At 34.7% G+C, this 27,518-nt stretch overlaps 1 protein-coding gene across 3 annotated transcripts in view; it reads right to left on the bottom strand.

The window, feature by feature from the left end:
- TMEM117 (transmembrane protein 117) overlaps positions 1–27,518 on the bottom strand; it is a 483,475-nt gene that overhangs the window by 80,132 nt on the left and 375,825 nt on the right. For all 3 annotated transcript variants that reach the window (XM_042992135.1, XM_042992137.1, XM_042992136.1), the window contains exon 6: positions 63–222. In XM_042992135.1, coding sequence (XP_042848069.1) covers positions 63–222 — 160 coding nt within the window. The remainder of the gene's footprint in view (positions 1–62; positions 223–27,518) is intronic.

Below are 27,518 nucleotides of genomic sequence, written 5' to 3'. Positions count from 1 at the left end.
TTATACTGAGAACAAAGCACAGAGCTGTTTCAGTGAGAGAAGGGAAATACAAAAACACTTACCTGCATTACAATAAGGAGGTCAAAGACCAAGATGAAAGAAGCCAGGAATGCTCTGGAAACTTCATCACTGGGCAAAAATCCCCGATTCAGCTTGTCCCAGCTGATCCAGTCAGTTGTAATGACAAGTACAACCACAGAAGTGAGAGTAAACAGAACCGTCCTGCAAGAAACAAGATACTCATTAAAGAACGTTAGACATAATAATATAGACAGTGAAGAGTGTGTGTTATCTGTGCTTTATTAAATGTCTATCCTTTGCCAAGTACCCTTTGCCAAGGCATATTCACCAAAATGAAGATGAACAAAGAAGTAAATTAAGTGCTTTCTTTCAAAAGCAATTAGAAAAAGGTATGATAGCATCTATCCCAAAATTTTCCCTTAAGAACATTAAGGTAATGATTATAGAATAAATAATTAACAACAAAACCATTACAAATGGCCTTGGCTAGTACAATATATGTCCCAACGAGAACACTGGTGTGTACCTCTCATTACATGTACATCATTTACTGATGGTAGTAGACATCCACATGTAAGAGCAGAAGGCAGATGGGAAATGGGCAAAATCCAAGCCTTTGGATTTTATTACGTGCTACAAAAGAGAGGGATAGCTAACCAATCCCATCATCATCCCCAGGGCCTAAGGAGCTCCATGGAAGAACCACCTCTACACACGAACGGTGTAGCCACTTCTCATAGGACGTGTTTCATAGATGGCTTGTGGCCTAGTGACCTGTCTAGGTCATACCGTTTGATTACCCATTCCTTGTTATAAGATACTAGGGACGTGAGCTTATTTCTTATCTTTGTGGCCCTGTGAAATCTTGCATAATTGTATTGATGGAAATCAATGAATTTTTGTTGGAATTATAACAATTAACAATTAAGGTTTTAAAAAGAATCAAGAGTACTTAAATTAGTCTTTAATATTGACATTGAAATTAAATCTGAAATATGGGCAGCAAAAATTTAATATGCCAGAGAATTATCTGTAATGTAGTTAAACCTCTGCTTTCAGAGCTACATTGGTATCTGGATATTGTTTTGAATTGTAAAAAGGAGTCTATGGCCATACCACCCTAAACACACCTGATTTTGTCTGAATTATAGAAACAAAAATGAAAAAAAAAACAATTACTTTGAAAATAATCAATCTAAAGAAAGAAAAAAAAGAAGAAACAAGGAAATAAAAAAAGACAAAAAAAGAATGGAAGAAAATACATGGAGGTGAGATAAACCTTAGAAGAATACCTACCCATTTTGATAATTAACAAACTTGTTTTTGCCCTCTGATGTTTGATAATAATTGATACAAAAAACCCACACAATAATATGGACCATCCTAAAATTCTCTTTTCAACTGAACAAAGCACAAATTTCTAACTTTAAATACTGGGTTTGCTTTTTACAACCTCTTATTTGTAATATTTGATATAATGAATATCAAATAAATAATTTGATATAATGAATATAATGAACTCTTCCTTAGATTTCTCCCTCTGTATGAATAAAAAAAGATATATTTAAAACGTTTTTGAAAAATAAAAATGTCTAATAAAATTATTTTATTAAAATTGCAAACTGTCAAAGAATTTGACTCATGATCTCTAAAATATAAATTACAGATTGTCTCTACTACCATTTAGAATATCTTTGATCATTTGTAGAAATTCAAATGGATTAATTAAGAATGGGAGGAATCCTAAATAACTATTACAATTCAAGAGAAATGAAATAGCAAATATTATACAGTCTAACATAAGAATAATGGGATTTTAAACAAATTTTTCTCCAGGTTAAATCAGTTTGTGGTTTTTGATTTTGTTTTTTTCTTTTAGGCAAGTAAAAAGTCTATATATTTAATGCAATAAGAAATCCCTGGATGGCATATTAGTCCAACAATATCACTCAAAACAAAGCTCCTTTTATCTTCCTTCTCCTCCATCTTTAATATGACTTTCACCCTTATTATGGTGAGATGGTTTCTCTATCACCAGACATTTCATCCAGTCAGGCATTAAGACAGGAGTAAATGCCCAAAAGACATTCCAGTGGATCTGCTTCTTTCTTTTTTTAATGTCAGTATAGTTAATATACAGGGTTATATTAGCTTTAGGTGCACATTATGTTGTTCAACAATTGTATACACTATTCAGTGCTCATAAGAGTACCCTTAATCACCTATTTCACCCATCTCCCCTTTGGTAACCATCAATTTGTTCTCTATAGTTAAGAGCCTGCTTTTTTGGTTTGTGACTTTTTTACTTTTTCTTTATTTTTTTTATTTCTCAAATTCTACATGAGTGAAATCATATGGTGTTAGTCTTTCTCTGACTGACTTATTTCACATAGCATCATACCCTCTGGATCTATACATGTTGCTAATGGCAAGATTTCATTCCTTCTTAAGGCTGAGTAACGTTCCATTGTATATATATGCCACCTCTTCTTTATCCATTCATCAATCAGTGAACACTTGGGCTGCTTCCATGATTTGACTATTGTAAATAATGCTGCAATAAACATAAAGGTGCATATATCTTTTTGAATTAGTGGTTTTATATTCTTTGTGTAAATACCCAGTAATAAAATTACTGGATCATATACATGGTAATTCTATTTTTAATTTTTTTGAGGAAGGTCTATACTGTTTTCCACATTGGCTGCACCAGTTTGCATTCCCACCAAAAGTACAAGAGGGTTCCATTTTCCCCACACCCTTCCCAACATTTGTTGTTTCCTGAGTTTGTGATTCTAGCCATTCTGACAGTTGTGAGGTGATATCTCATTGTAGTTTTGATTTACATTTCACTGATGATTAGTGATGTTGAGCATCTTTTCATGTGTCTATTGGCCAGCTATATGTCTTTGGAGAAATATCCATTCATGACTTCTGCCCAGTTTTTAATTAGATTATTTGAGTGTTGAGTTCTACCAGTTCTTTGTATATTTTGGATACTAACTTTTTAAAAATTTTTTAATGTTTATTTATATAGTTTTGAAAGAGAGATTGAGAGGACAGGTTGGGGAGGGACAAAGAGAGAGAGGAAGATACAGAATCTGAAGAAGGCTTCAGGGTTTCAGCAGTCAGCACAGAACTGGACACGGGTTGGAACCCAGAAACCATGAGATCATGACTTGAGCCAAAGTCAGACACTTAACCGACTGAGTCACCTGGGTACACCAGGATATTAACCTTTTATTAGACATGTCATTTGCAAATATCTTCTTCCATTCAGTAGGTTGTCTTTCAGTTTTTTGATTGTTTCCTTTGCTGTGCAGAAACTTTATATTTTGATGTAGTCCCAATAGTTAATTTTTGCTTTTATTTCCCTTGCTTCAGGAGACATACCTAGAAAAATGTTGGTAAAATTGATGCCAAGAAGTTACTGCCTATGCTCTCTTCTAATAGGATTTTTATGGCTTCAAGTCTCACATGTAGCTCTTTAATCCATTTTGAGTTTATTTTTGTGTACGGTGTGTATGCTGTAAGAACGTGATCCAGTTTCATTTTTTTTTTTTTTGCATGTAGCTGTCCAGTTTTCCCAACACCATTTGTTGAAGAGATTATCTTTTTCCCATTGCACGCTTTTGCCTTCTTTCTTCAAGATTAATTGACCACATAATTTTGGGTTTGTTTCTGAGCTGTTTCCTTGATTTATGTGTCTAATTTTTTGCCAGTACCATACCATTTTGATTACTAAAGCTTTGTAGTGTATCTTGATACCTCGGATTGTGATAGTTCAGTTTTGTTCTTCCTTTTCAAGACTGCTTTGGCTACTTGAGGTCTTTTATGGTTCCATACAAATTTCAGGATTATTTTTTCTAGTTCTGTGAAAAATACTGTTAGTATTTTGACAGGGATTGCATTAAATCTGTAGATTGCTTTGGATAGCATGGCCATGTTCTCTCACAGTTTTCTGGCTTTCTCTGGTGATATACTTAGATTCCTTTCTCTTCATTTTTGCATATCTATTATTGTTGTTTTATCTGTGGTTACCATTAGGTTTGTATATAACATCTTATGCATATAGCTGTCTATATTAAGTTGATGGTCACTTAAGTTTGTCTCATTCTTTACTCCTCTCCCATCCATGTTTTATGTATATGGTGTCATATTTTACATCCTTTATTTTGTGAATCCCTTGATCAATTTTTATAGATATACTTAATGCTTTTGTGTTTCCTACTTTTCTTAATCCTATTTGTGGTCTTTCTTTTTGACTCTTTGAGTCTGTTTAGTATTTTTGTAGAACAAGTTTAGTGGTCACGAATTCCTTCAACTTTTTTTTGTCTGCAAAATTCTTCATCTCTCCTTCTATTCTGAATGATACTTTTGTTGGATAGACTATTCTTCATTGCAAGTTTTTCTCTTTCAACACTTTGAATACATCATGTCACTCCCTTCTGTCCTGCAAAGTTTCTGTTGAACAATCTGCTGATAGCCTTATGGGGTCTCCTTTATTTGTAACTTTTTGTTTCTCCTACTGCTTTTTAAGATTCTCTCTTTATCACTACTTTTTGCCAGTTTAATTACAACTTATCTTGGTATGGACCACCTTGGGTTGATTCTTTTGGGGGCTCTCTGTACCTCCTAGATTTAGATATGTTTCCTTTCCCAAATTCAGGAAATTTTCAGCTATTATCTCTTCAAATAAATTTTCTGTTTCCTCTTCTCTCTCTTCTTCTGGGTTCCTTACAATGCAAATGTTATTATGCTTTATGGTGTCATTGAGTTCCAGAATCCTATTTTCATTTTTCATTATTATTTTTTGTCTCTCCTGTTAAGCTTGACTGATTTTCATTTATTCTGTCCGCCAAGTCACTGATCCATTCTTCTGTTTCCTCTAGTTTACTATTTATCTATGTAGTTAGTGTATTTTTGATTTCAGTTACTTAGTCCTTCACCTTTGATTGGTTCTTTTTGATGTTTTCTGTATCTTTGTTGAGGATCTCAATGAAGTCCTCCATTCTTTTCTCAAATCTAGTGAGTACATGTATAACCATTACTTTAAATTCTCTATCAGGCATATTATTTATATCTGTTTTGTTTAGCTCTCTTGCTGTGATTTTGTCTCATTTTTTCATTTGAGACATATTCCTCTGTCTCCTCATTTTGTCTAACTTTCTGTGTCTGTTTCTCTGTGTTAGGAAAGCCAGCTACATCTCCTGCTCTTCAACATAGTGGCCTTATGATGAAGAGGTCCTGTAGTGTAAGGTCCCTGTTCACCAGAACCTGGTGCTTCAGGAGTATCCTCTGTGTGTGTTTTGGATGAGCCATGTTTGCCATTAGTCTGCAATGGCTCACTTTGCATATTGTGGACAGGATTTGGTACCTGTGGCCAGTCTGGGGCTGCCTTGAGCTTAAGTTGAGTCAGACTAAGTATATGCCAGAGATGCAATAGCACTGAACTACAGGGTGCTTTCCCTCTGTTGTCCCCTGAGAAACTTTTGTTGGTGGCAGGGTCTGCAGTCAGACCAGATGTCTGCCCCCAGTCCACTGTTGGGGAAGCAGTTGGACTGGTTATCTTCCCCTCTCCTTGGGACAGGAGTAGTTCTGGCCACTGCTGGGGCTGTTTGCATACTGCCAGGCTTGTGGCACTGGTTTGCATTGGCTGTGGCCAAGGGTATATTGGAGGGAGTGTGGCATGTGGTGCCAGCAAGGTCCATGCTCATCCACTGAGGGAGACGATCTGCAGCCACCAGGGAAAAACTCCTGCCAGGCCAGCTGGGTTGGAGGGAGCAGATCCACAGAGGTGCACATGGGCAGTGTGCACTGTTAGCAAGCTAGGTGGAGAGTGTTGCTTGGTGCTGTTTCCTGAAGGTGTTCTTGTATCTAGGCTGGGGGTGCCCAGGAGGGAAATGCTGTCCACTAGTTCTTCTGTTCTTAGAGGGGTCTCCCAAAGATCCCTGTCTCTCCAGAACATGCTGTGAGATTAGTAATTAATCTCCTTCCCATGCATGCCAGGTTATTCAAACTGCTGCTTCTATGCTGTATCTCAGTGGGACTGTTTGTTGTGTTGTCTCTTTACAGGTGGGGACTCTGTCCTCCTGGCTCTCCCAGAGACTAGCCTGCTGATTTCTGATGTTTCAGATTTTAAGCCCCACTGATTGTTAGGCCCCTCTGGTTTTCAAAGCCAAATGTTATACAAATTTGTCTTCCCTGTTTGGGTCCCTGGTGCCAGGGATACTTGACAGGTCTGCTCCTTTCCCCTCTCCATACTCCCTGTGCCCCTCCCTTCTGGGGACAGTCATGCAGGTCCCTTTGTCCCTAGACCATGTCTCCACCTTTCCTTTCCTCTTTGATATTGCCTCTTCTCTACATTTAGCTGTGGAGAGTCTGTTCTGCCAGTCTTCAGGTCATTTTATGCTTTATTTACACTGATGTGTTGTTATCTAGTTGTATGCATGGAATGAGGTGAGCTTAGGACCCTCCTACTCCATCATCTTCCCCAGAAGGCTACAGGCTAGTATTTTCAATATCATCCCTGTACTTTTTTCCCAAGAGATACCAAGATCTCCTTTTGTGGAGACAGTTGATTACATTGGAGTTCATATTCTAACATTACCTCATTGGTCTAAATATGTAAACTGGTAATGTAATGTAATGTAATGTAATGTAATGTAATGTAATGTAATGTAAAATTAAATATTCATTAAGAGGCACATTTTTAGGTGTCAAAATCTGGGAGTTTGGAATAAGTGTCTGCTGAGCTATCAGAAACCTCTTATATGTCAAGATTTACAAAGGAGTTAGTCATGCTAATAATCTCATTATGAATAAAGTCATTAAAGTTAACCATTAAAACATTTTGGTACTTGAAATTTATCATAATGCCTGTTGTGTGAGAGCTTCCTAAGTTCATCTTTTGGACGTTTGCTTTATTGGATATATTTTCAATTATCCAATATGTAATACCTGTTCTAAGAGCTTTTCATAGATGTCTTCCTGGCTTTATTAAGTAATTCTGTTTTGAGAAAGAGTATTGCTACACATATCAAGAAAAAGTTAGTGGTGATACTTTATCACTCCAAAGGGAAATTAAAGGAAACATTCTGCCTAATATTTAATATTTACTAGTATAAAAAAAATAAAAATGGCAATCATTAAATATGAAGGCATACAGCTCAAGACAGTTCTAAAAATAAAGTCTCAAGAGAATGGAAAAAAGAAAAAAAAAAAGCAGGACCAAAACACATTAATTAGTCATTCCACTTAGTCCCTTCTCTAGATAGAACTTTAGAAGCAAATGTACTGCATGTCTTTTGTTTTTCTCAGCCACTTCTTGTAAAATTGTTAGACTTTACCATGCTATGATAATTCAGTCAGAACACCTGTTTAAAAGAGCCATGACTCAGGTTATACAAAAACAGTCACTTTTATGTGAAACTGCTACAAAGAAAATAGTAATGGTAGCAAATTACTATTACAGTTATGTGCCACTTATAATATACCAAGCATTGGCATAAGCACTTTACACAAATTAACTTATGTAACTTATATAATCCTTACAACCCTATTGTCACCACCCCCAATTTAAGTGCAGAAACTCACAGAAAGTTCAAATAACTTGACCTGAGTTACAGACTTTAAAAGTTACATGAAATATAAGATATGAGTGATATGACATGATTCACATCCAGGCTGACTTAGAATAGTCTGTGTGATAACCACTGTACAGATTGCCTCTCATAGGAAGCTATTGAATATTATCCTTCTGTAACTGTGTAGCAAGGATTTCATTTATTTTCCTTTTTTATTACAAGTATAATATTGAAAAATTATCATCCAGAAATACTTAACATTGAAATATAAAACTGACACAGACTGACAAGAACTGGTAGGCAACAGTTAAAAGGAATATTTTCGTGGCAGCAAAAATGGAACCTCATAAATGCTGGCCATCAATGCAACATTCTCAGGTTTTTATTTAACCAATATGATTGAAAAGATGTTTACTCTGGACCATGATTCTTGGGGAGTTCCAGCTTCTCTTTTAAGTAGCATCCAATTAAACAATTATCTGGATTATTTCCTTTCAGGCTGTAGCCAACACCAGCAGGACATACTGGCTCATCAATTTCACTGTCTGGTTTCTGGCCACTAGTCAAATGGAAAAAAACTCATACATAATTATCAGCTTGAGTAGTTAGTCTCAATTTCATGTTTTCAGGTTTCTAGTTTGTTTACTTTTCCTCAATTATTGCTAATTCCGCTTAGATTAATAAGAGTTAGAATGTGAGACCAAGAAGGGTTAACAGAGCTTTTTTTTTTTTTAAGTTTTTATTTAAATTCTGTTTAGTTAACATATTGTGTAATAGTGGTTTCAGGAGTAGAATTTAGTGATTCATTCATTACTTACCCAGTGCTCATCACAACAAGTGCCCTTCTTAATACTCATCACCCATTTAGCCCCTTAACAGACCTTTTCTAATCCAGCCATTACCAACCTCTGGGTGGGCTTGTGGGAACCACAGAATTGTTGGTAAGGAAGTGTAAATTTGTATATGCACTAAGAGTCATTGGTAAAGTGCACAAATAAAATGTTTCCAGAGACGTTAGGGGACTTGCTCCTGTCACACAGACTGCCAGTGACAGCACTATAATGAGAATCTGTTGATTCTGAGGACTCCTCCTATAGCAAACCATTTTCTCTCTTCAGCTGAAAATCTTCAGATATCCTCAAAAATGTAATATCATCTTGATCTTATCTGGAAACTTACTCATTTTACACCTTACTCAAATATCTATTATATTTGGGGAATCAGAGACAGAGTAGAGCATGTAAGTAAATCCACTTAATCCTCAAATAGTGGTTTAATTCATAGTCCTAACCACTTCTTCACCATAACTTCTGGATTTTTAAAAATACTGAACTTCTATTTCAAGTAAATACATTAGTTAATATTGTTGTCCTTCTTCCATTTATAACCATTTTGATATATTTATTGCATAGTCAAATAGCTTGAAAGCAGGCATTAAATGAAGACAGAGAAGAACTTACATTAGGTCCTAAGGTCTAATACACTTAGGGTTAACTATCACACAATTTCATCTTAATAAACCAGGTAGCAGGAATGTACAGAATCTCCTAATACAAGCTGAGCCAAACAGGGGTGCCTGGGTGGCCCAGTCATTTAAGGGTCTGACTTTGGCTTAGGTCATGATCTTGCAGTTTGTGAGTTTGAGCCCTGCTGACAGCTCAGAGCCTGGAGCCTGCTTAGGATTCTGTGTCTCCCTCTCTCTCTGCCCCTCCCCGGCTTGCACTCTTTCTCTCTCTCTCAAAAATAAATAAACATTAAAAAAATTTTTTTAAAACAATTTGAGCCAAACAAACTTGCCTAAATTTGGCCATGCTTTATCCTACTAGAAATAGAATTTCATTTGCTTCAACATAATTATGCTTTTATGTGTTTTAATACATTAGTTATTACTCATGCTCTAAAATGTCTATAATCTTTTATTCCAGCCATGAATATCATATTCTTTTCTGATCATGCTACCCAATTATTATAACATCTAAAGGGAAATAAAAATCACTTTTATTTCTTTTTACACAATGTTGAAACTCAACCAAAACAAGTCAGATCATGTTTCATAATTTCTCATAGCAAACTAAAAATCTGGTAATCCTATTAAAAATTAAAGGTTTAAGGTTACCACTACAATAAAAGAATTCTTGGCTCGAGACAGAAAATTTAATTTTACTCTTAAGGTATGATATTTCAAAGTGCCAAATATATGAAATGAAATGTGACATGGCAATGTAACTTAAAAAGATTTAATATTATAATTTCTAACCATGTTGTTTAGAGAGAAAAAATACAAGCAGGCATTAGCAGAGTGCTTTCCTTCACTTTTCACTGAAAAACTGAGAGCCAATTCAAACATCCAGTTCCCCTGTGAACACTAAGTACCAGCACAAAGAAGTCACAGATGGCCATGAGAGAATGCCAACTCCTTTCATTTTGCTTGTTTTAATTATCAAGGTTGTCATTGCCACTCTGAGAAAACCATCGATACTTGGGTCCTCAAGCCAGTTCCCATCCTGAAATATGTGTTTACTCAGCACTGTAGCCTAGTGATGAAGTCAAGGAAGTTGGTAAGGAAATGGTTTAGTGTCCTTCTGCTCTCCTATTGAGATCAGGAAGCAGCAAGGGAATACAAAGGTAATGTTTACTAAGTGACCTACTGAAAGAGCACAGATTTTCCTTAGGGCTTTTATTAAGAAAATGTCACTGCCAGTTCTTGGCCAAACTGAACACATTTGTTAAGATAGGATTCCTGAGAAAGGAGATGCAGTTATTAACTCAACTTGTTTGTGGCTTCATTGGGATCTGGAGTCTGCAAAGTAAAGTATTGGCTCTACTATTCCCTATTAAACTATACATTTATGTGTTATTTATCTTTGTATCTCCTTATTACTCCATGAAGAGAAGTGCCCTAACTGACTACACAGGAGCTCAAAAAGGACTGAGAAATTGAAATGAGCAAACAACCTGGTAACTCTGAAAGGTCTGAAAGGACTGAAAGGTCTGAAAAAGACGCCTCTGGGTTGGGGCATTTGGCCATGCATATTGTAATTTGTGTGAGAAGCGTCCCGACATCCTAATCATATAAACAATGTCCCTTGCAGTTCTTCAGTGTCCAACCACTACAGCTTATGTGGCATCCTGAACATCAGTGATCTTAATATAAGAGGTGGCAAGTGAAATGACTGTGTCTTTTTAGTGGCTTGAATTCTTCTACTTATGTCTGAGTGATGTTAGTTTACCTAGAGGTATCTGCAAGTAGATTACTGATATAAAGCATATTTAGTCTTGGTCAGGAGAAAGGATTTGTGTCTCATAATTTTGGGTGTGGAATATAACATATGTTTTAGGAAAATCATACTGAGCAGACTGCAAAGTCTATGATATGGGCTGTGTCATTTATTACTGATTACTAATGACTGGCACATTTAAAAAACAGTTAAAAAACAATTGAATGAATAAATGAATCTATTTAACCTGGAGAAGATGTTTGTTTCTCACCCTTTATGAAGCTCAGATGTTACTGCAATTGATAATATTTCCTACAGTGTTTGTGGAGTTTCCAAAGAAAGAATTCAATGCAATAAAAAAATTATGTTTCATAAACATAATGGGCATGTTCATCCTGTATGTCTTTTAGAGGATTGAGCCCAGCCCCAATTTTTCTTCCTCGTGAATTACCTTATACCTATGAAATAATTCACCTATTTAATAGAGGAAAACATATGAGACATTCTTTATTAATTAATTTCCCTGGGTATAAAATATTACCACAAATTCAGTAATGAAAGTGATAATAAAGATAGGATTATAGATATATACCCATCAACTATAGGTAATGCAAGCAAGAACTATATCCACTATTGTTTAATGAAAGTAAAATGATGGCTATGATATTCCAAGCATACTTTTGACTTTTACAAATACAAAGGAGAAATTTCAAACTAAACATACCAAGCTGTATATTTTCCTGTTGTTAACTTTGCTTTTTGAAAAATAAGAAAGACTAGGGTCTTGTCAAGTGGGAGTGAGTAGGATTAAAGTATGTTTTATTTTATTTTAAAAATAGGATGGATTATAAGTTAAAAAATTTTTGAGTAAAATTTTGTGACTTTTCTGAAGCTAAGATGTTTGCATAAGTCAAAACCAAGGCCAAGAATACATTTTGAGTATCATCCTAAACATCATTTGAAAAGGATGTATCATCAGGAGATTCTTCATTGGGAAGAATATGTTTAGAACTCTCCACAAGTACCCCTGTAAGAAAGAATCTTTTCAATAACCTTGGGCACATGGTATAATGGCTACGAAAGTAGATATTATGAACATAAAATACTTTCCTAATGAAAGAAGGCTAAAATAGATAACAGGTACAGAAAAATTCCCTAAAGTTGTACAAAAATATCTTAAGGAAGTAATGTCATATCACAATGGAAGATCAAAATATTAGCATTGGAATTCATAAGAGACATACTTCATTCTTGAATTCTAAGGGAAAGGATTTTAAAACTTATCTAAAGCTTTATTACTGCAGATATATAGTAGCTTCTCTTGGGAACTTGTGAAGAATCTTTGATTTATTTAAGAATAATTCAGGAAAAAATGGAAAAAAATATACTGCTTCACTCAAAAATAAGGGAAGAGCATGCTGGCACTAGTGATCAAAGGACCGACTCATAAGTTTAATTTAATTAATAATTAATTTCTGGCATTACAAACCAGATCATCAACCTTGTCTGGCCAACCCAATGAAGAATTTTGAGGCCATATATAAGTGTAGTTTCAATCAAGAATTTAGAAAGTACCTTGATAGAAAATGCTATTTCGGGTAATGTACAAGATTGAAAAACATTTATTGTCTTTTGAATAAGAAAGTTATATTGTAATGCATGCAGAGGCAGAGAATTCAAGAAACATTTGTTGAGCATTTTTTGTGCCAAAGGCACAGAGCTAAGCTGAAGGGACACAGGAATGATCTCTGCCATTAAGGAATTTGTTGCCAGTTGAAGGATGCCAGTATATAGAAAACAATCATATCCAAAGTTAAGTAAGAACCATGATACTATGGAAGTTTGCAGGAATATCCCATTTTTTAATTTAGAAATGCAGAGTAGCTGGGAGGCTTAATGGAGTTAAACCTAAAAGATGAATAGATTTCTACAGTGGAAATAATACTGTAGGCAAAAAACAAATTTGAAAGCAATATGGAAATGGCAGTGGGTGGGTACTGAAACATGGAGGAAAAGTGGTAGATGTTGACACAGTTTCCAGATTGTGTGACTAAAGGGACTGTGATGCCATTAACTGAAGGGAGAAACATGAAGGAAAGAAGAAATGAAACTGTGAATTCTGTTTCGAACACAGTGTTGAGTTGAAGAGGCTGATAGGACATCTATACAGGAATGAACAATAATAGCTGGAGATATGAATCTGGGCCAAAGGAAAGTCAAGTCCTGAACTTTGATTCATTAAAATACAAGTAATCATTAAAGTCATAGAGATGAATATGAATTTTTATGTAGAAAAATAAAAATGAAAAAGATAATAGGAATATCAAGAACAGAATCTTGAAGATCACCTATTTTTATGGTGTATCCAGAGAAGGATGGAGACTGGTAAGGCCAGATATATATGGAGTGATATATAAAGAGATCCAGAAGAAAACAATACTATAGAGGCCAGAGAAAAAGATAATTTCAATAATAATTGATGGCCCAAAATTCCAAATACTATATAGAGGTTTTATGGGATAAAGATGAAAGATGGACTACTGTTAAAGATACTTCTTTCTTCAACCCAAGAATCCTTTGAAAACTACAAAATTGGATGTAAATAGGTTTCAGGTATTTTTCTCTGTAAACTCAGATAAAGGTCTAATGTGTGTTCTGTTCCCAGGATCTCTACTAGTAAAGGAAGAGAAAATAGAGGGAATTATTTGGTTTAAAGCCACTTGGTGGCAATTAGTTAAGTAACTGGCAGTTTTGTTAGAGTTTACTCAAATATCTCAGGCAAAGGTATCTAATGCTTCAATTTTCTGGTATGTTTTAAGAACAGAAAGAAGCCACTTTAAGTCATTTTGTTTTGTAGACATGTATTTCTCAGTAATAGATTTTGACTTTGACTTGATCATTTCCTTATTAAGAGAAAGTAGTTAGCATGTATATTTTGAGGAACTACTATGTATCAGGACAAAACTCCAAAACACAAATATATCTACTCTTGAGTATTTTATAACATAATTAGGGAAATAATCTATAATATAATTAGAGAGAAAAGACTATCATATACCAAAATATAATCAGTAATAAAGGAAAGTGTTAAGGAGGCACTGGAATTACTTCTTATCTTGAAGGAAGAGAAAAAATTATCATCTCAGATATAGGAATAAAATTTGTAGGAAACATAATATTGTATTGTGAGGTAATGCATAAATCAGACTAGATATGGCAAAAGATGGGGAACATAGATTGGATAGGAAGCACAATAAGGCTGGTTGTTTAAAAGTCTCCAAAGGTTTGATCTGATACTATAGAAAAGAGAAGCTATTGACTGCTTTTTTAAAGTTTACTTATATATTTAAAGAGAGAGATAGAAAGAGACAGAGAGAGCATGAGATGGGGAGGGGCAGAGAGAGATGGGGAGAGAGAGAGAGAATCCCAAGCAGGTTCTGTGCCATCAGTGCAGGGCCTGATAAGGGGCTTGATCCCAAGATCATGAGATCATGACCTGAAGTCAGACACTTAACTGACTGAGCCACCCAGGTACCTGAAACTATTGATTGTTTTTAAAGTAGTATAATATCCTTCAGACATTGTTTTGCAGGATGGCTTCAGTCTTCAAAGGATGTGAGAGCTCAGATTGAGAAAGAGTAGAAAGTACATTATTGCAGTCATGCATGGATGATATGGCTATAATTAAATTACCACTATCCAGAGAAAACATATAAAATATATTTGAAAGTAAAGTCAGTGGAACTTATGCTAAACTTGGATGATAATTATGGAAAGAGGAAGTTGGGAAGAAAGTTGGTTTGAGAACAGAAGTTGATGAAACAGATATTCAGACAGCTTCAGAAGCTTGCATTTGCTTGTCCCAGATCTTCTAGGCTCTTGCAGCAGGCAAAATTCTAAGATGGCCACTAATGATCCTTGTCCTGTATAATCTCTTCCCCTTGAGAATGGGAAGAATCTATGAATATGTTATCTCTCTTGTGATTATATTACCTTCTATTTCAAGGAAAATTTTGAATATTTAATTAAGATTATCAGTTGGTTGACCTTGAGTCACCTTGAGTTGGTTGACCTTGACCACCCTTATCTGGGTGGGCCTAACTTAATCACAGGAGCCCTTTAAAAGCACGGAGTTTTCTTTGGCTGGGAGCAGTAGAAATGGAGAGATTTGAAGCATAAGAGGGAGGTTCTCCAATGCTGAGATAGATGGGGTTATGGGACAAGAATATGAGGGGCCTCTAGAAGCTGAGAGCAGTCCTGGCAGATACAGTAAGAAAATGGGAACCTCAGTCCTTAGCTAAAAGGAACTGAATTGTGTCAATGACACAAAGAGTTTGGGCAAAGGCCTCCTGCTCCAGATGATAATGCAGCCAGCTGACAACTTGACTTAAGTCTGAGCGGAGAATCCAGCCAGATCTTGCCAGATGTCTGACCTACAGAATTATAAGATAATAAATGGGTGGTAAACACTAAGTTTTTGGTAATTTGTTAGACAGCAACAGAAAACTAACACAGGTCTAGAAACTAAGAATTCTTAGGGTCCTAAAATAAATTGCTTATTGGAAATATTTCCAAGCAAGATACGAAAAAGAAATGTTTAGCTCTTGAAACCTAAGATAAGTAAGATAAACTAAAATTACTACTCATCCAAACTAGAAAATAAACCCAGGCTTCTGTGGAATGTGTATTCACAGGAAAATGCTCATTAAATGAGAAAACCAAAATTAGCCTTAAAAGAAAATTTGGTCCAGCTACTTGTCTCCAAGTGCATAAATAATTATACACAAAGGCTGTCTTTTCTTAAAATTCAACAAGAAAGAACGACATTTTCAAAGTGCATCCAAGCATATTTAAATGCCATCTAATACCTAAATGCAATTTCTCTTAGTTAAATTTAACTACCATAGCCCTAGAAGATTATTAGTCAGGATCTACTCTCTGAGAAAAACTCTTCATATATTTAAAAAGAAAATCTTATCAAGAGAAAGAAAGGAACCAGTCTCCAGTCATGGCTTATACTACTTATTTATGTACACTTGGAAAAGACAGCTACCCTCTATCAGGCTTACTTTCTTGATCTCTAAAATAATGATAATGATCATGATATGAGGAAAAAGAAGTAGGTGATGATGATAGCAGTTAAAATATATTAGGTGGTTATAATTACATTATTATGTTCATATACTCATTTCTCAAACCAATGCTACGAGATAAATATCATTAATCACTTTGGTTTGCATAAGAATATAGACTTTGAAAGATTAAGTAACCTGTCTAAGATCACAAAGCTATTAAATACAGGTAATAGATAGAAGCTCAGCTCTCTGACTCGAATGCCAGCCTCTTAGCCAGCATTTATTATGACTTACCTATTTATGACATTGTGAGGAATGAATAAAATAATGTATGTGAAACAGCACTGAACATTTTAAATGTTGTTATTACATTTAAAAGACAATAATTCAGTCATTCTATATTTAGTCTTCTTTCTCAAATATTCAACAAATCATCAATGATAAAGTTACTACAAATTATATCACTCATAAGTTGTCAGAGAAATTTTCTCTCAAATTAGAAGGCTAATATTTTGTTGTTGTTTTTTAAATGAGAGGTGGTGTATTAAACACACAAAAACTGATTTATCACAAGTAATAATTTTCTGTTTGGTAGCGTTCAGTGATAAAAGGGGCACCCACTCTGAAGCTAGATGTGTGCTGGTGCAGGCACAGAAATATCTGATTTGGGGACTTGGTGACAATGGAGAGTATCATCCATCAACTTGGTGAAATGAAATGGTTTTCAAAAATCATCACATTAAAATTAATTTTGAGAACATTTAAAGGATCTGGGGTATTGCTAGTCTCAGTTAGTTTCCTGAAGGAGGGTCTTTTTTTTAATATAAAATTTGGATGAATCAAATTCACTCAGTTCAAAGGTGTAAATTTAACCTAGTTATTGGCCTCAGAGTTTAGGTATGTAGCTCACTAACATTCTTCACCTCCTTATCTAAGGATAGGGGCCTCTAAGCCACATTTGCCTTCCTTTCCAGCTTAGGGATTTTCAAAGGTCAAAGACTGGTTCATCCTCTTTTTCCTCTTTTGCATTGGAAGATTTTTATACCCTTTTTTGGTGCACGGGTCCTTTGACATTGGTGATTCCACATGAATTTATGTGCATGTTTGGCAACAAGATGTTGGGACTATGTGAATCCAATAAGTATTAGTAGTACAGCACATTGGAAAGGAATCCTCAAAAGAAATGTCGACACTTTCATGCTTCTTACATTTGTGACAGTAGTTCAAACTGGTCATAATGGGATATGAGAGGCTATAATGTTGGTACTGATTGGTACAGACTCTTTCTTCCTTTATCATTCTCCTACTAGACCCCCAAAGGGCTACACTACTGCTATGGAGAAGTGAGATGTGTGTAAGAGAGGGATCCGTGGAAGACTGTCCTAGAATTGAAGTTTAACTGCAGGACAGTCTGATATAAGAAGAGGAAAAAAATGTAGAAAGAAAACCAAAGAAAATTAGATTTTGAAAATTCCTACTTCCGGAGCACCTGGGTGGCTCAGTTGGTTAAGTGTCTGACTTTGGCTCAGGTCATGATCTCACATTTTGTGGGTTCAAGCCCCACGTTGGGCTCTGTACTGACAGCTCAGAGCCTGGAGTCTGCTTTGGATTCTGTGTCTCCCTCTCTTTCTGCCTCTCCCCCCACTCATGCTCTGCCTCTCAAAAATAAATAAATATTAAAAAAAATTTTAATTCCTACTTCCTAGTACCTAAATGTATTACTCTTGATCCTGAGAAGTTTCTGAATCTTTTATAACAGCCTTAAATCTATTTCTGCTTTTCCAAATAAGTCATGTCTAAACCCTACTCATGCTTGTGCCAAATTTCAAATTCTTAAATGCTTATACCTGTTAGGGAAGCATATTTTTTTCCTTGTTTTTAAGGTTTATTTATTTATTTTCAGAGAGAGAAAGAGAGAGTGAGCAAGCACCAATGGAGAAGGGGCAAAGAGAGAGGAAGAGAGAGGGAGAGAGAGAATTCCAAGCAGGCTCTGTGCTGTCAGTGCAGAGCCCAATGTGGGGCTCAGTCCCACAAACCTTGAGATAATAATCTGGGCCAAAATCAAGAGTTGCACCCTTTACCGACTGAACCACCCAGGCATCCCTTTTCTTTTTCTCTTGATAGCCTTCTTTGTAGGGATGCTTTAAATGAATTTTAGCAAATATTAAACCCCAATCAGCTTAAAACTAAGAAACCAAATTAAATTTTTAGGCAGTTTCCTGGATATTCAAAGATAAAAATCTTTTACTTAAAGATGATAAGAGTACTTTTGTTAATCACTCCAAATACTATTGATGTTTTAATGAAGAGCTATGAGAGGAAATAAATAGCAATGAGAGCAATATAAAAGCAATGAGAATATGAGAGATTTTGATGAATTTCATAAAAAAGAAGATATTAGATTTGACATATGTGACACAGAGTAAAAGAAGCAGGAGCATAGGCCCACACAAAGACTCAGAAGAGAGGCCTTCATTCTAGTGACATTCCAGAGATGTTCAAAGCAAGGAGCTGGCATGTATGAAAAGCAGAAAGGGAGATTCAGTGGAAATAGGTTAGCAGGCTTCACTTTATTCTCTTCTCTTTCTATCCTTGATTTTGGACAATTGAGTGCAGAAAAAAAAAAGTCTATCTGACCTTGACACTAGTTACCTGGCTTTCTACTCAACCAAATTTAATGTTACCACCTTAATTGCATTGCAAATCATCATTTACTTGATTTTTCACTGAATTCAACTAAAGAATATAACATATGATTTAAAAACCATTGTAGGTTTACAAATGTACTAAATCAATAGATGAAACATGGAAGGCAATTACAATTTCAAGAATAGAATGTGTAATTAATAATAACCTCAACAATGTAAAAATAATATAGCTGATAAAGGTTTAGAGGGTGAGGGAGAAGAGGTAAGACAATTTTGGGTCATTATTTAAGGTGAGAATTAATAGAAACAAAATGAAGACTGTAAACAGAAGTCTGGGAGAGGCATTATAAGGTAGTGTAAGAGGGTAAATTTTCCATCTTTGATAGTTTGTTGTTAAAAGTTACTGTTTAAACTTCATAAATAAAAAATAGAGTAATAAAATTATTTAGGATTATTTTTTAAAAGAACTAAATACAGGAATTTTTATGGTCACTCTGGAGAGTGGGACTAGAAGTAGTAATGATTTACTTTCCATTTTATGTCTTTCAGTGCTACTTGAGTTTTTCTTTTTCTTTTTTATCATGTGCATTACTTACATGGTAACTTAAAAAAATTACATAACAAACCCACAAGCCCTCCTACTTTAAGTCATACAACAGAGGGGTACCTGGGTGCATCAGTCAGTTGAGCATCTGACTTTGGCTCAGGTCTTAATCTCATGGTTCCTGTGTTTGAGCCCCACATTGGGCTCTGTACTGACAGCTTAGAGTCTAGAGTCTGCTTCGGATTGTGAGTCTCCCTCTCTCTCTCTCTGGCCCTCACCCGCTCACACTCTCTCTTTCTCTCAAAAATAAATAAACATTAAAAAAAAGTTATACAATAAAGAAATAAGAAAACTTGTCTTAGATATCAGACTTCCATGAAAGCATTATTATATGACATAAGATAAAATTTCCTAATGTATTTAATGAGTCTGGTAAAGATAGTTAACAAAAAGGGAAGAAAGAAAACTATGGGCCAATCTCAACATGAAGTGAAAAGCAGAAACTCATATTCATCGGAGTTCAAGAAAATTAAAATTTAAACCACAAAGAAATACCTCCCCACACCTATTATTTGACAAAGTGTAAGTCTGACGATACCAAGTATTGATGAGGATATGGAGTAGTGTGAACTGAATGATGGGTGTTTAAACTATTACAACCACTTTGGACAACTAGTATTATGTAACAAAAGTGACAGTACACATACACCACGAGCCACTTCTGGATATATGCTCTAGATAAGTCCTTATAATGTACGTTACAATATTTCCAGCATTATTGATCACGATAACAGCAAAAAACCTGGAAACAATACTAAACAATGGATATATAAATTGCCTTGTATTAATCCAAAGAAATGCTTATAGCAATGAAAATGAATAATTCACAGGTAAACTAACAACATACATGAAACTCACAAATGTAACAGACTGAAAAAGCAAGAAATAAAAGAATGTGTACATTTGTGTAACATTAAAAAATGGGTAAGTCATAATATATTATTGAGGGATGCATATATGGTTGGTAGAACTGTAAAGAAATCTAAGTAAATCATTATTATAGAACATGAACAGTCATTCTTACCTTAAGGAAGCAAAGAACTGTGATCTAGGATATTTTTGGGTCCCTATGTTTGTCTATTTCTTGACCTGAGTAGTGGTTAATGCAGTGTGTGTGTGTGTGTGTGTATACATATATATATATGTATATATATAAGAGAAAAAAATGGGGTCTCATTTCTCCCCTGATAGAAGATAACCATGATCAAGTAGAAATTTTTTCATGGACCTTAATTGATGAATAAGTCAAAGAATAAAGAGCATCCTCATGAACAGCAAAAAAGTATTTGAATGCAATTTAACATCTTACTCTTACAAGCTCTTATTAGATACCCTAAATATTGAAATTTGATATATTAAATATCAATATTCACTATATTAAATGTCAAATGGAATATATATTTTTTTTTTGATAGAGAAAAGGGGAGGGGCAGAGAGAGAGAGAGAGAGAGAGAGAGGAGAGGAGAGGAGAGGAGAGGAGAGGAGAGAATCGTAAGCAGGCTCCATGCTCAGCACAGAGCCTGACATGGGGCTTGATCTCACAATTGTGGGATCATGACCTGAGCCAAAATCAAGAGTCTGCTGCTTAACTCACTGAGCCACCTAGTGCCCCTGGAAGTATATTTTTAATATGATAAAATATCTACATTATCTTTCTTATTGATAAAACACCACACACATTTAAATATATAATACAAGTGAGTAAAAAATGATCACTCCTATTTAGGTATAAATAAAACAAAATGTACACAATATGTACAAGATCTGTATGAAGAAAACTACAGAATTTGGAGGAAAGACATAGAAGAACATCTAATAAATGAAAAAATATTCCATGTTCATGTATAGGAAGACTTAATATTGTTAAGATGCCAGTGTTTTCCACATTGATTATAGGTTCAACAAAATTCTAATCAAAATTCCAGCAAGATACTTTGTTAGTATCAAAAAAAACCTGATTCTAGAGATTATTACCGAAAGTGAAAAGATTCAGAATAGCCAACAAGATGGTGAAGAAGAATAAAATCAGATAACTGACACTACCTAAATTCAAGACTTCCATAAAGCTACATTAATTATAGTGTGCTATTGGTGAAAGACTTAGACAAATATAGTAATGGAACAAAATACAGAGCCCAGGAATAGACCCACACAAATACATTCAGTTGATCTTTGATAAAGGAACAAAGACAACCCAATGGAAAAAATACAGTCTCTTCAAAATGATCTTAGAACAAATGGACATTCACATAAAACGACAACAAAAAATCTAGACAATGGCTTTATGCTTTTCACAAAAATTAACTCAAAATGGACCATACGCTTAAATATTAAAAAAAAAAAAAAACAAACAAAAAACCTTCTAGAAGGTAACAGAAGATCGAGGTGACATTGGATTTAGCAATGAGTTTTTAGGTGAAGCACCAAAGGCACAATCCATGAAAAAAAGAATAAGTTCTACTTCATTGAAATTAAAAATTCCCTCCATGAAAGCCAGTTAAATGGGTATTAATCCAAACTAGATTGTTTTAAGTTAAAATGTCAATTGCAACTTCCAGGAAAATAACTATTAAAATGACTTAAAATATATAGTAAGCGAAACAATAAGGGAATTTAAATAGAAAAAAATATATATATATAACATAAAGAAGGTAAAAATGGAAAATTACAGATATGAAAACCACACAATATACGTAGAATTCAATTTGCAAAACAGCAGACATAAATCCTACCATACTCTGATTACATTAAACATGAACAGATTAAACCCTAAAATCAAACGACAGAAGTTGACAGGTTGACAGAGTGGAGATACACACACACACACACACACACACACACACACATATATATATATATGTGGAGATACACATATATACATATGTCTAAGGAGTATCTATGGGGTGTCTAAGTGGCTCAGCCAGTTAATCATACAACTATTGATCTCAGCTTGAGTCTTGATCTTATGGTTATGAGTTCAAGCCCTGCACTGAGACCAATGATGGACGTGAAGCCTAATTAAAAAGTGTATATATATATATATATATATATATATATATATACACACACACACACACACAGACTATATATATATATATATATATACATATATGTATATATATATATATATGTATATATATATGACATCTATAAGAGAATCACTTTAGATTCTAAGACAGGAATGGTTTGAAAGTAAAAATACAAAAAAAGATACATCAAGGTAACCAAAAGAGAGCTAGAATGGTTACACTAATATTAGACAAATAGATCTTAAAAGAAATAGATTGTATAATGATAAAAGGGTCAATCTATCAAGATATATACAATTATAAACATGTATGAACATAACAACAGAACCCTAAAGTACAACAAACAAAACTGAAAGAATTAAAAGGAGAAACAGATAATTCAACAATAGTTGGAAGCCTCAATACCTCACTTTCAGTAATTGACTGAACAATAGACTGAATATCAGCAAATAAACAGAAGGCTTGAACAATTCTATAAAATAACTGGATGTAACAGACATGTAGAATACTCCACATAACAAAAGCAGAATATGCATTATTTTCAAGCACACATAAAACATGCTGCAGGATAGACCATATGTTGAGCCATAAACCAAGCCTCAATAAATTTAAAAGAGTTGAAATAATACAAAATGTGGTGTCTGACCACAATGGAATTAGACATCAATAACAAAAGGAAGTTTGGGAAAAGCACAAATACGGGGAGATTAGGCAACACACTCCTAAATAGCAACCAATCTGTCAAAGAATAAATAGCAAGAAAATTAGAAAATATTTTAAAAGGAATGAAACAAAAGCACAACAAATCAAAACTTATGGGATGCGCTGTTTAGAGGGAAAGTTAGAGCTGTAAATGCTTACACTGAAAAAGAAGAAAGATTTCGAATAAATAACTTAACCTTACGTGTTAAGAAATAAGAAAAAGAAAAGCAAGCTGGAGCCAAAGCACAAAACAAAGAAACTTGGTGGGAATCATTGTCATGTGCATGCAGTCTTTTGAACACCACAGACCCCCACACAACTGCATAAAAATGGGCTTTGGGCTGGGAACACTTCCTTTCTAGGAGATAGAAAATCCTCACAGCCTTTGCTGGGCTACTCATCCTGTATGGAAATATCTCCCTGTTCCCTCTATTCTGCTTAAGCACATACATAATAGGGCACCTAGCCAACCCCACTATTACATCTGTTCCCTGAGGGGAGGGGACAGAGTCTTTAATTCTGGAGCACAGGATGGTGCACGAAGGCCAAATGCTCTGCACCAGCAACTAGGAGGAACCCATTGGCGACAGAGACATGAACAGGAGACCTATGCCCACTACTAAAGTTGATCTGACTCTGTCTCCTCTAGGTGAGCAAAACATTGTCCTGTCTAGTACTTCACTACACTCATCTGTGCTTTGCAGGCTTCCTGTCATACAATGTTCAGCATAAACTGCAGGGAAGGGTTCTCTGAACTCCTAGTCAAAAACAGTCACCTCTACCCACTCTTTTACCTATCATTCTATTTTACTTCTCAACACACAAGCTTCACACAGCTGAAAATTTTCTTTCGCTTGTTGAGTTTTCATTTGTTTATCATCCACCATCCCCATAGCACATATTCTGGAAACATGCTGCTTGGTTTCTAATTCCAGCTCTGTCACTTTGGGGACAACTTACACTATCTGACCATAACTCATAGGGTTGTTGGGAGGATTAAATGTGGCAGTGTTTATAGAATGAATGCTTAAAAATATGACTAGCTTAAGTGTATGCTAGTTATTATTATTATTTATTTTGGTTCTCTTAGTGAACCTCCATATACTTGATGAAATTTAACATTATTTTTGTGCAGTCAAACCACACCTTCACATTCTTCTCCTTTTTGTTGGTTATGGTACCTAGAAAAGCATCTGTTTTGTAAGATTTCTTCAGTTCTCTGAGTAGTTTGGTCCTCCTGACACACATAAACACATATACTATTTAAATAACAAAAGTTGCCCATGCTGTCCATTCACTTCCCTTGCAGCAATTAGGTGGGATATCTCTGCTCTCTTTATGCCTCCTTTTCTATTCCCCCATTGTGTCATTCTTATCTGCAGGATCTCTCAGTAGCCTTCTCAATGACCTTCCCCAACATGTACCCTCCTCCCAGAAACACTGTCCCCAGTGTCCTGGGAGCCACTGAGTTAAGATGGACAGATATTCAGAGGTATAGCACTGCTGATAGATTAATTCTGAAAACAACAGCACAATGTTCATATTTGTGTTTGATGAGAAAACAAATGCCATAGGGTGAAGCCTGATTAACAGCTATAAAATCCAGGAGGTAAGGGAGCACACTGAGAATGGATTCCGAATTTCCAGCTAGTAGGAGATCTTTTAGGTAGACAACAGAAATGAAAACAATGAATGAATAAACACATGAAAAACAACCTGTTCATAAAAAAATAGGTTATCTATCTCCTAGTCACCTGTTAAAGTGATAGTTTTACCATATTCACTCAATATTTTATATATAGAGACAATGTTATACAGGTAATCTTAGCCTACTTGTGGGTATATTGAGGACTCTTTAAATTCTTCAGAAAGCCATGAAATTGAGTAAGCAAAATTTTACAGCCTAAAACAAGGATTCTAATTTTTGAGTTGAATTGTTGTAAAACATTAAACAATTCTATTACTTTGACAATGTTAATATGATCCTCCAGGATATAAATGCACCTTCACTGAAAAATAAATTATGGACTAAAAGAATATGGCTTGATTACTCTAATTTGTTTTATCAGCTATAGGTAAATGTGAATTTCCTATTTACACTTTTCACGTACAGTAATGTGTTTTTTTATTATTTTTTCCTATGAGAGGTATAATGACAAATAATTCCAAAGAAGGTGCAGCATCATACATACAGAGAGAGAAGGTATAGCAGGTCAATCAGATGGCTAGTTATCTCTAAGGATAGCTCTCTATTAAATGGTTTAAAGGCGCCATATCATACAAAAAATGGTTAAAGTAATAAATGAAAACAGAGTTCATGTTTTTATAACATGAATTCTAATTCCAATATTCATCTATTAAAATGAAATAATCCAATTAAAAATGGGCAGGAGACATGAACAGACATATTTCCAAAGACATATAGACAGACAACAAACACATAAAAAAGATGCTCAACATCACTGATCATCAGAGAAATACAAATCAAAACTACAATGAGATATCACCTCACGCCTGTGATAATGGCTAAAATCAACAATACAAGAAACAACAGGTGATGGTGAGGATGTGGAAGGGGAACGCTGTTGCACTGTTGGTGAAAATGCAACTGGTTCAGCCAATGTGAACAATAGTATGGAGTTTCCTCAAAAAGTTAAAAATAGAACTACCCTATGATCCAGCAATTACACTACGAGGTATTTTCCCAAAGGATACAAAAAAAAAAAAAATACTAATTCAAAGGGATAGGATTTGTTTATATAAACCAATACTGATGTTTATAGTAGCATTATTTACAATAACCAAAATATGGAAGCAGCTCAAATGTCCATCAACTGATGAATAAAGAAGAGGTGGTATATATGTACAGAGGAATATTACTCACCCATAAAAAAGAATGAAATCTTGCCATTTGCAACAACACGGAGCTAGAGAGTATTATGCTATGCAAAATAAGTCAGTCAGAGAAAGACAAACATCATGTGATTTCATTCATATTTGGAATTTAAGAAACAAAACGAACAAAGGGAGAATAAAAAAGAGAGAGACAAACCAAGAAACAGACTCTTAACTACAAAGAACAAACTAATGGTCATCTGAGGAGAAGTGGGTCGGGGGATGGGTTAAACAGGTGATGGTGATTAAGCAGTGCACTTGTGAAGAGCATCAGGTGTTTTATGGAAGTGTTGAACCATATATTATATACCTGAAACTAATATTACACTCTATGTTAACTGGAATTTAAATAAAAACTTTTTTAAAAAGCTTTATGTTATAGGTAAAAGCAACTCAATTTATTTTACCAAATCATTAACCTCTCCAAATGAAAGTGTTATCTACTTCAAACACCAGCTTATTTAAATTTAAGTGTTAAGTTATAAATGCTACTACTTCTCTGTGACACAGCAAAGCCTTATAAAAAGCATAATTTCAATAAAGAATTGTTACATAAAAAATAAAGCAGGGATTAACACAATTCTGGTCAAGAGACTTTTTCCTACCTAGCTTCCATTCTTAAAGGTAAATGCTTCATTTAGTAAAACAGCCATATTAAAAATGTATCTCATGCCATGAAAATAGTGGTATATCATATTAATTTAACCGCTATAAAATTATACAATATGGGCACAAACCATGTGAAACTTTTACCCTGGTGACCTAGTATAAAAGTATTCACATCTAACAATTACTTTTGTACCTCAGACAAGATACGTCCTCTGTTTCCCTCAAACATGTGCATTTGTGGAATGAACAGAAATGAATAGCCTTCTCTGTTCTTCTGGTTCTTCTCTGTGTAAAAATGATCCCTGGTCACATCATAACTCCCTCGCCCAGTTTTCTACTCCCTGCCAAAGGAAAAACAAGTTTCCTTTTTATTTCTATATTATAGTTTCCTGCATATGAATATATATATTCATATACACACAAATTTATAGAAACTGTAATATACATACATACATACACACACACACACACATTGCATAGCGTGTGTTTATAGTAAAAGCTTGTGGTACTATTCAAATTTGAGAATGTTGACTATAATCAGTATAATGCTTTTTTTTTCCTTTTAGGACAGAGCTTATTGTTCTGCATTAAAAAATGTTAAAGAAAAACACTGAGAAGTTGACTCACACCTATATTAATCCTTACATGTTTTTCTTTCACATAAAGGCCACAAGGATCTTCTTTTAATAGCAAAAACATTGGCTATTTATATTCCATTTCATTAAAAAGGTAATTTTCCAAGTTTGAACAAAGGTCATTATCTTGTCATTTGTACTGAAATCAATAGAGAATTAAAACAAGATGAATTTTACAGGGTGCAAGGAAAGAAAAAGCTACTCCAGAACTTCATTCGCGGGGGCTTCCTGGCTTGCTTTTAATTGAGCTTTACTCCAATGCTTTGTTCCAAACTCCAGTCAAAGTGCCAGAACATGTCTAGGTTTCTCAAAGACTCCTACTTCTCAAGTTATCACTCAACTGAAAAAATACAATGGTTTTCAATACCAACTAAATGCCATAATATCAATGACAGGATTTATCGAACACCACAGTACCTTCTTCCATTTGCATTTCTGCTATTAAATTGGGCTGCTTCCCTTAACCTTTATTCTTAAAATGATTTCTCCCCATAAT

The sequence above is a fragment of the Panthera tigris genome, chromosome B4 (assembly GCF_018350195.1).
Source record: "Panthera tigris isolate Pti1 chromosome B4, P.tigris_Pti1_mat1.1, whole genome shotgun sequence".
Taxonomy (NCBI): domain Eukaryota; kingdom Metazoa; phylum Chordata; class Mammalia; order Carnivora; family Felidae; genus Panthera; species Panthera tigris.
The sequence above is the reverse complement of the archived record's forward strand: the minus strand, read 5'-3'. Positions and strand labels throughout refer to the sequence as shown.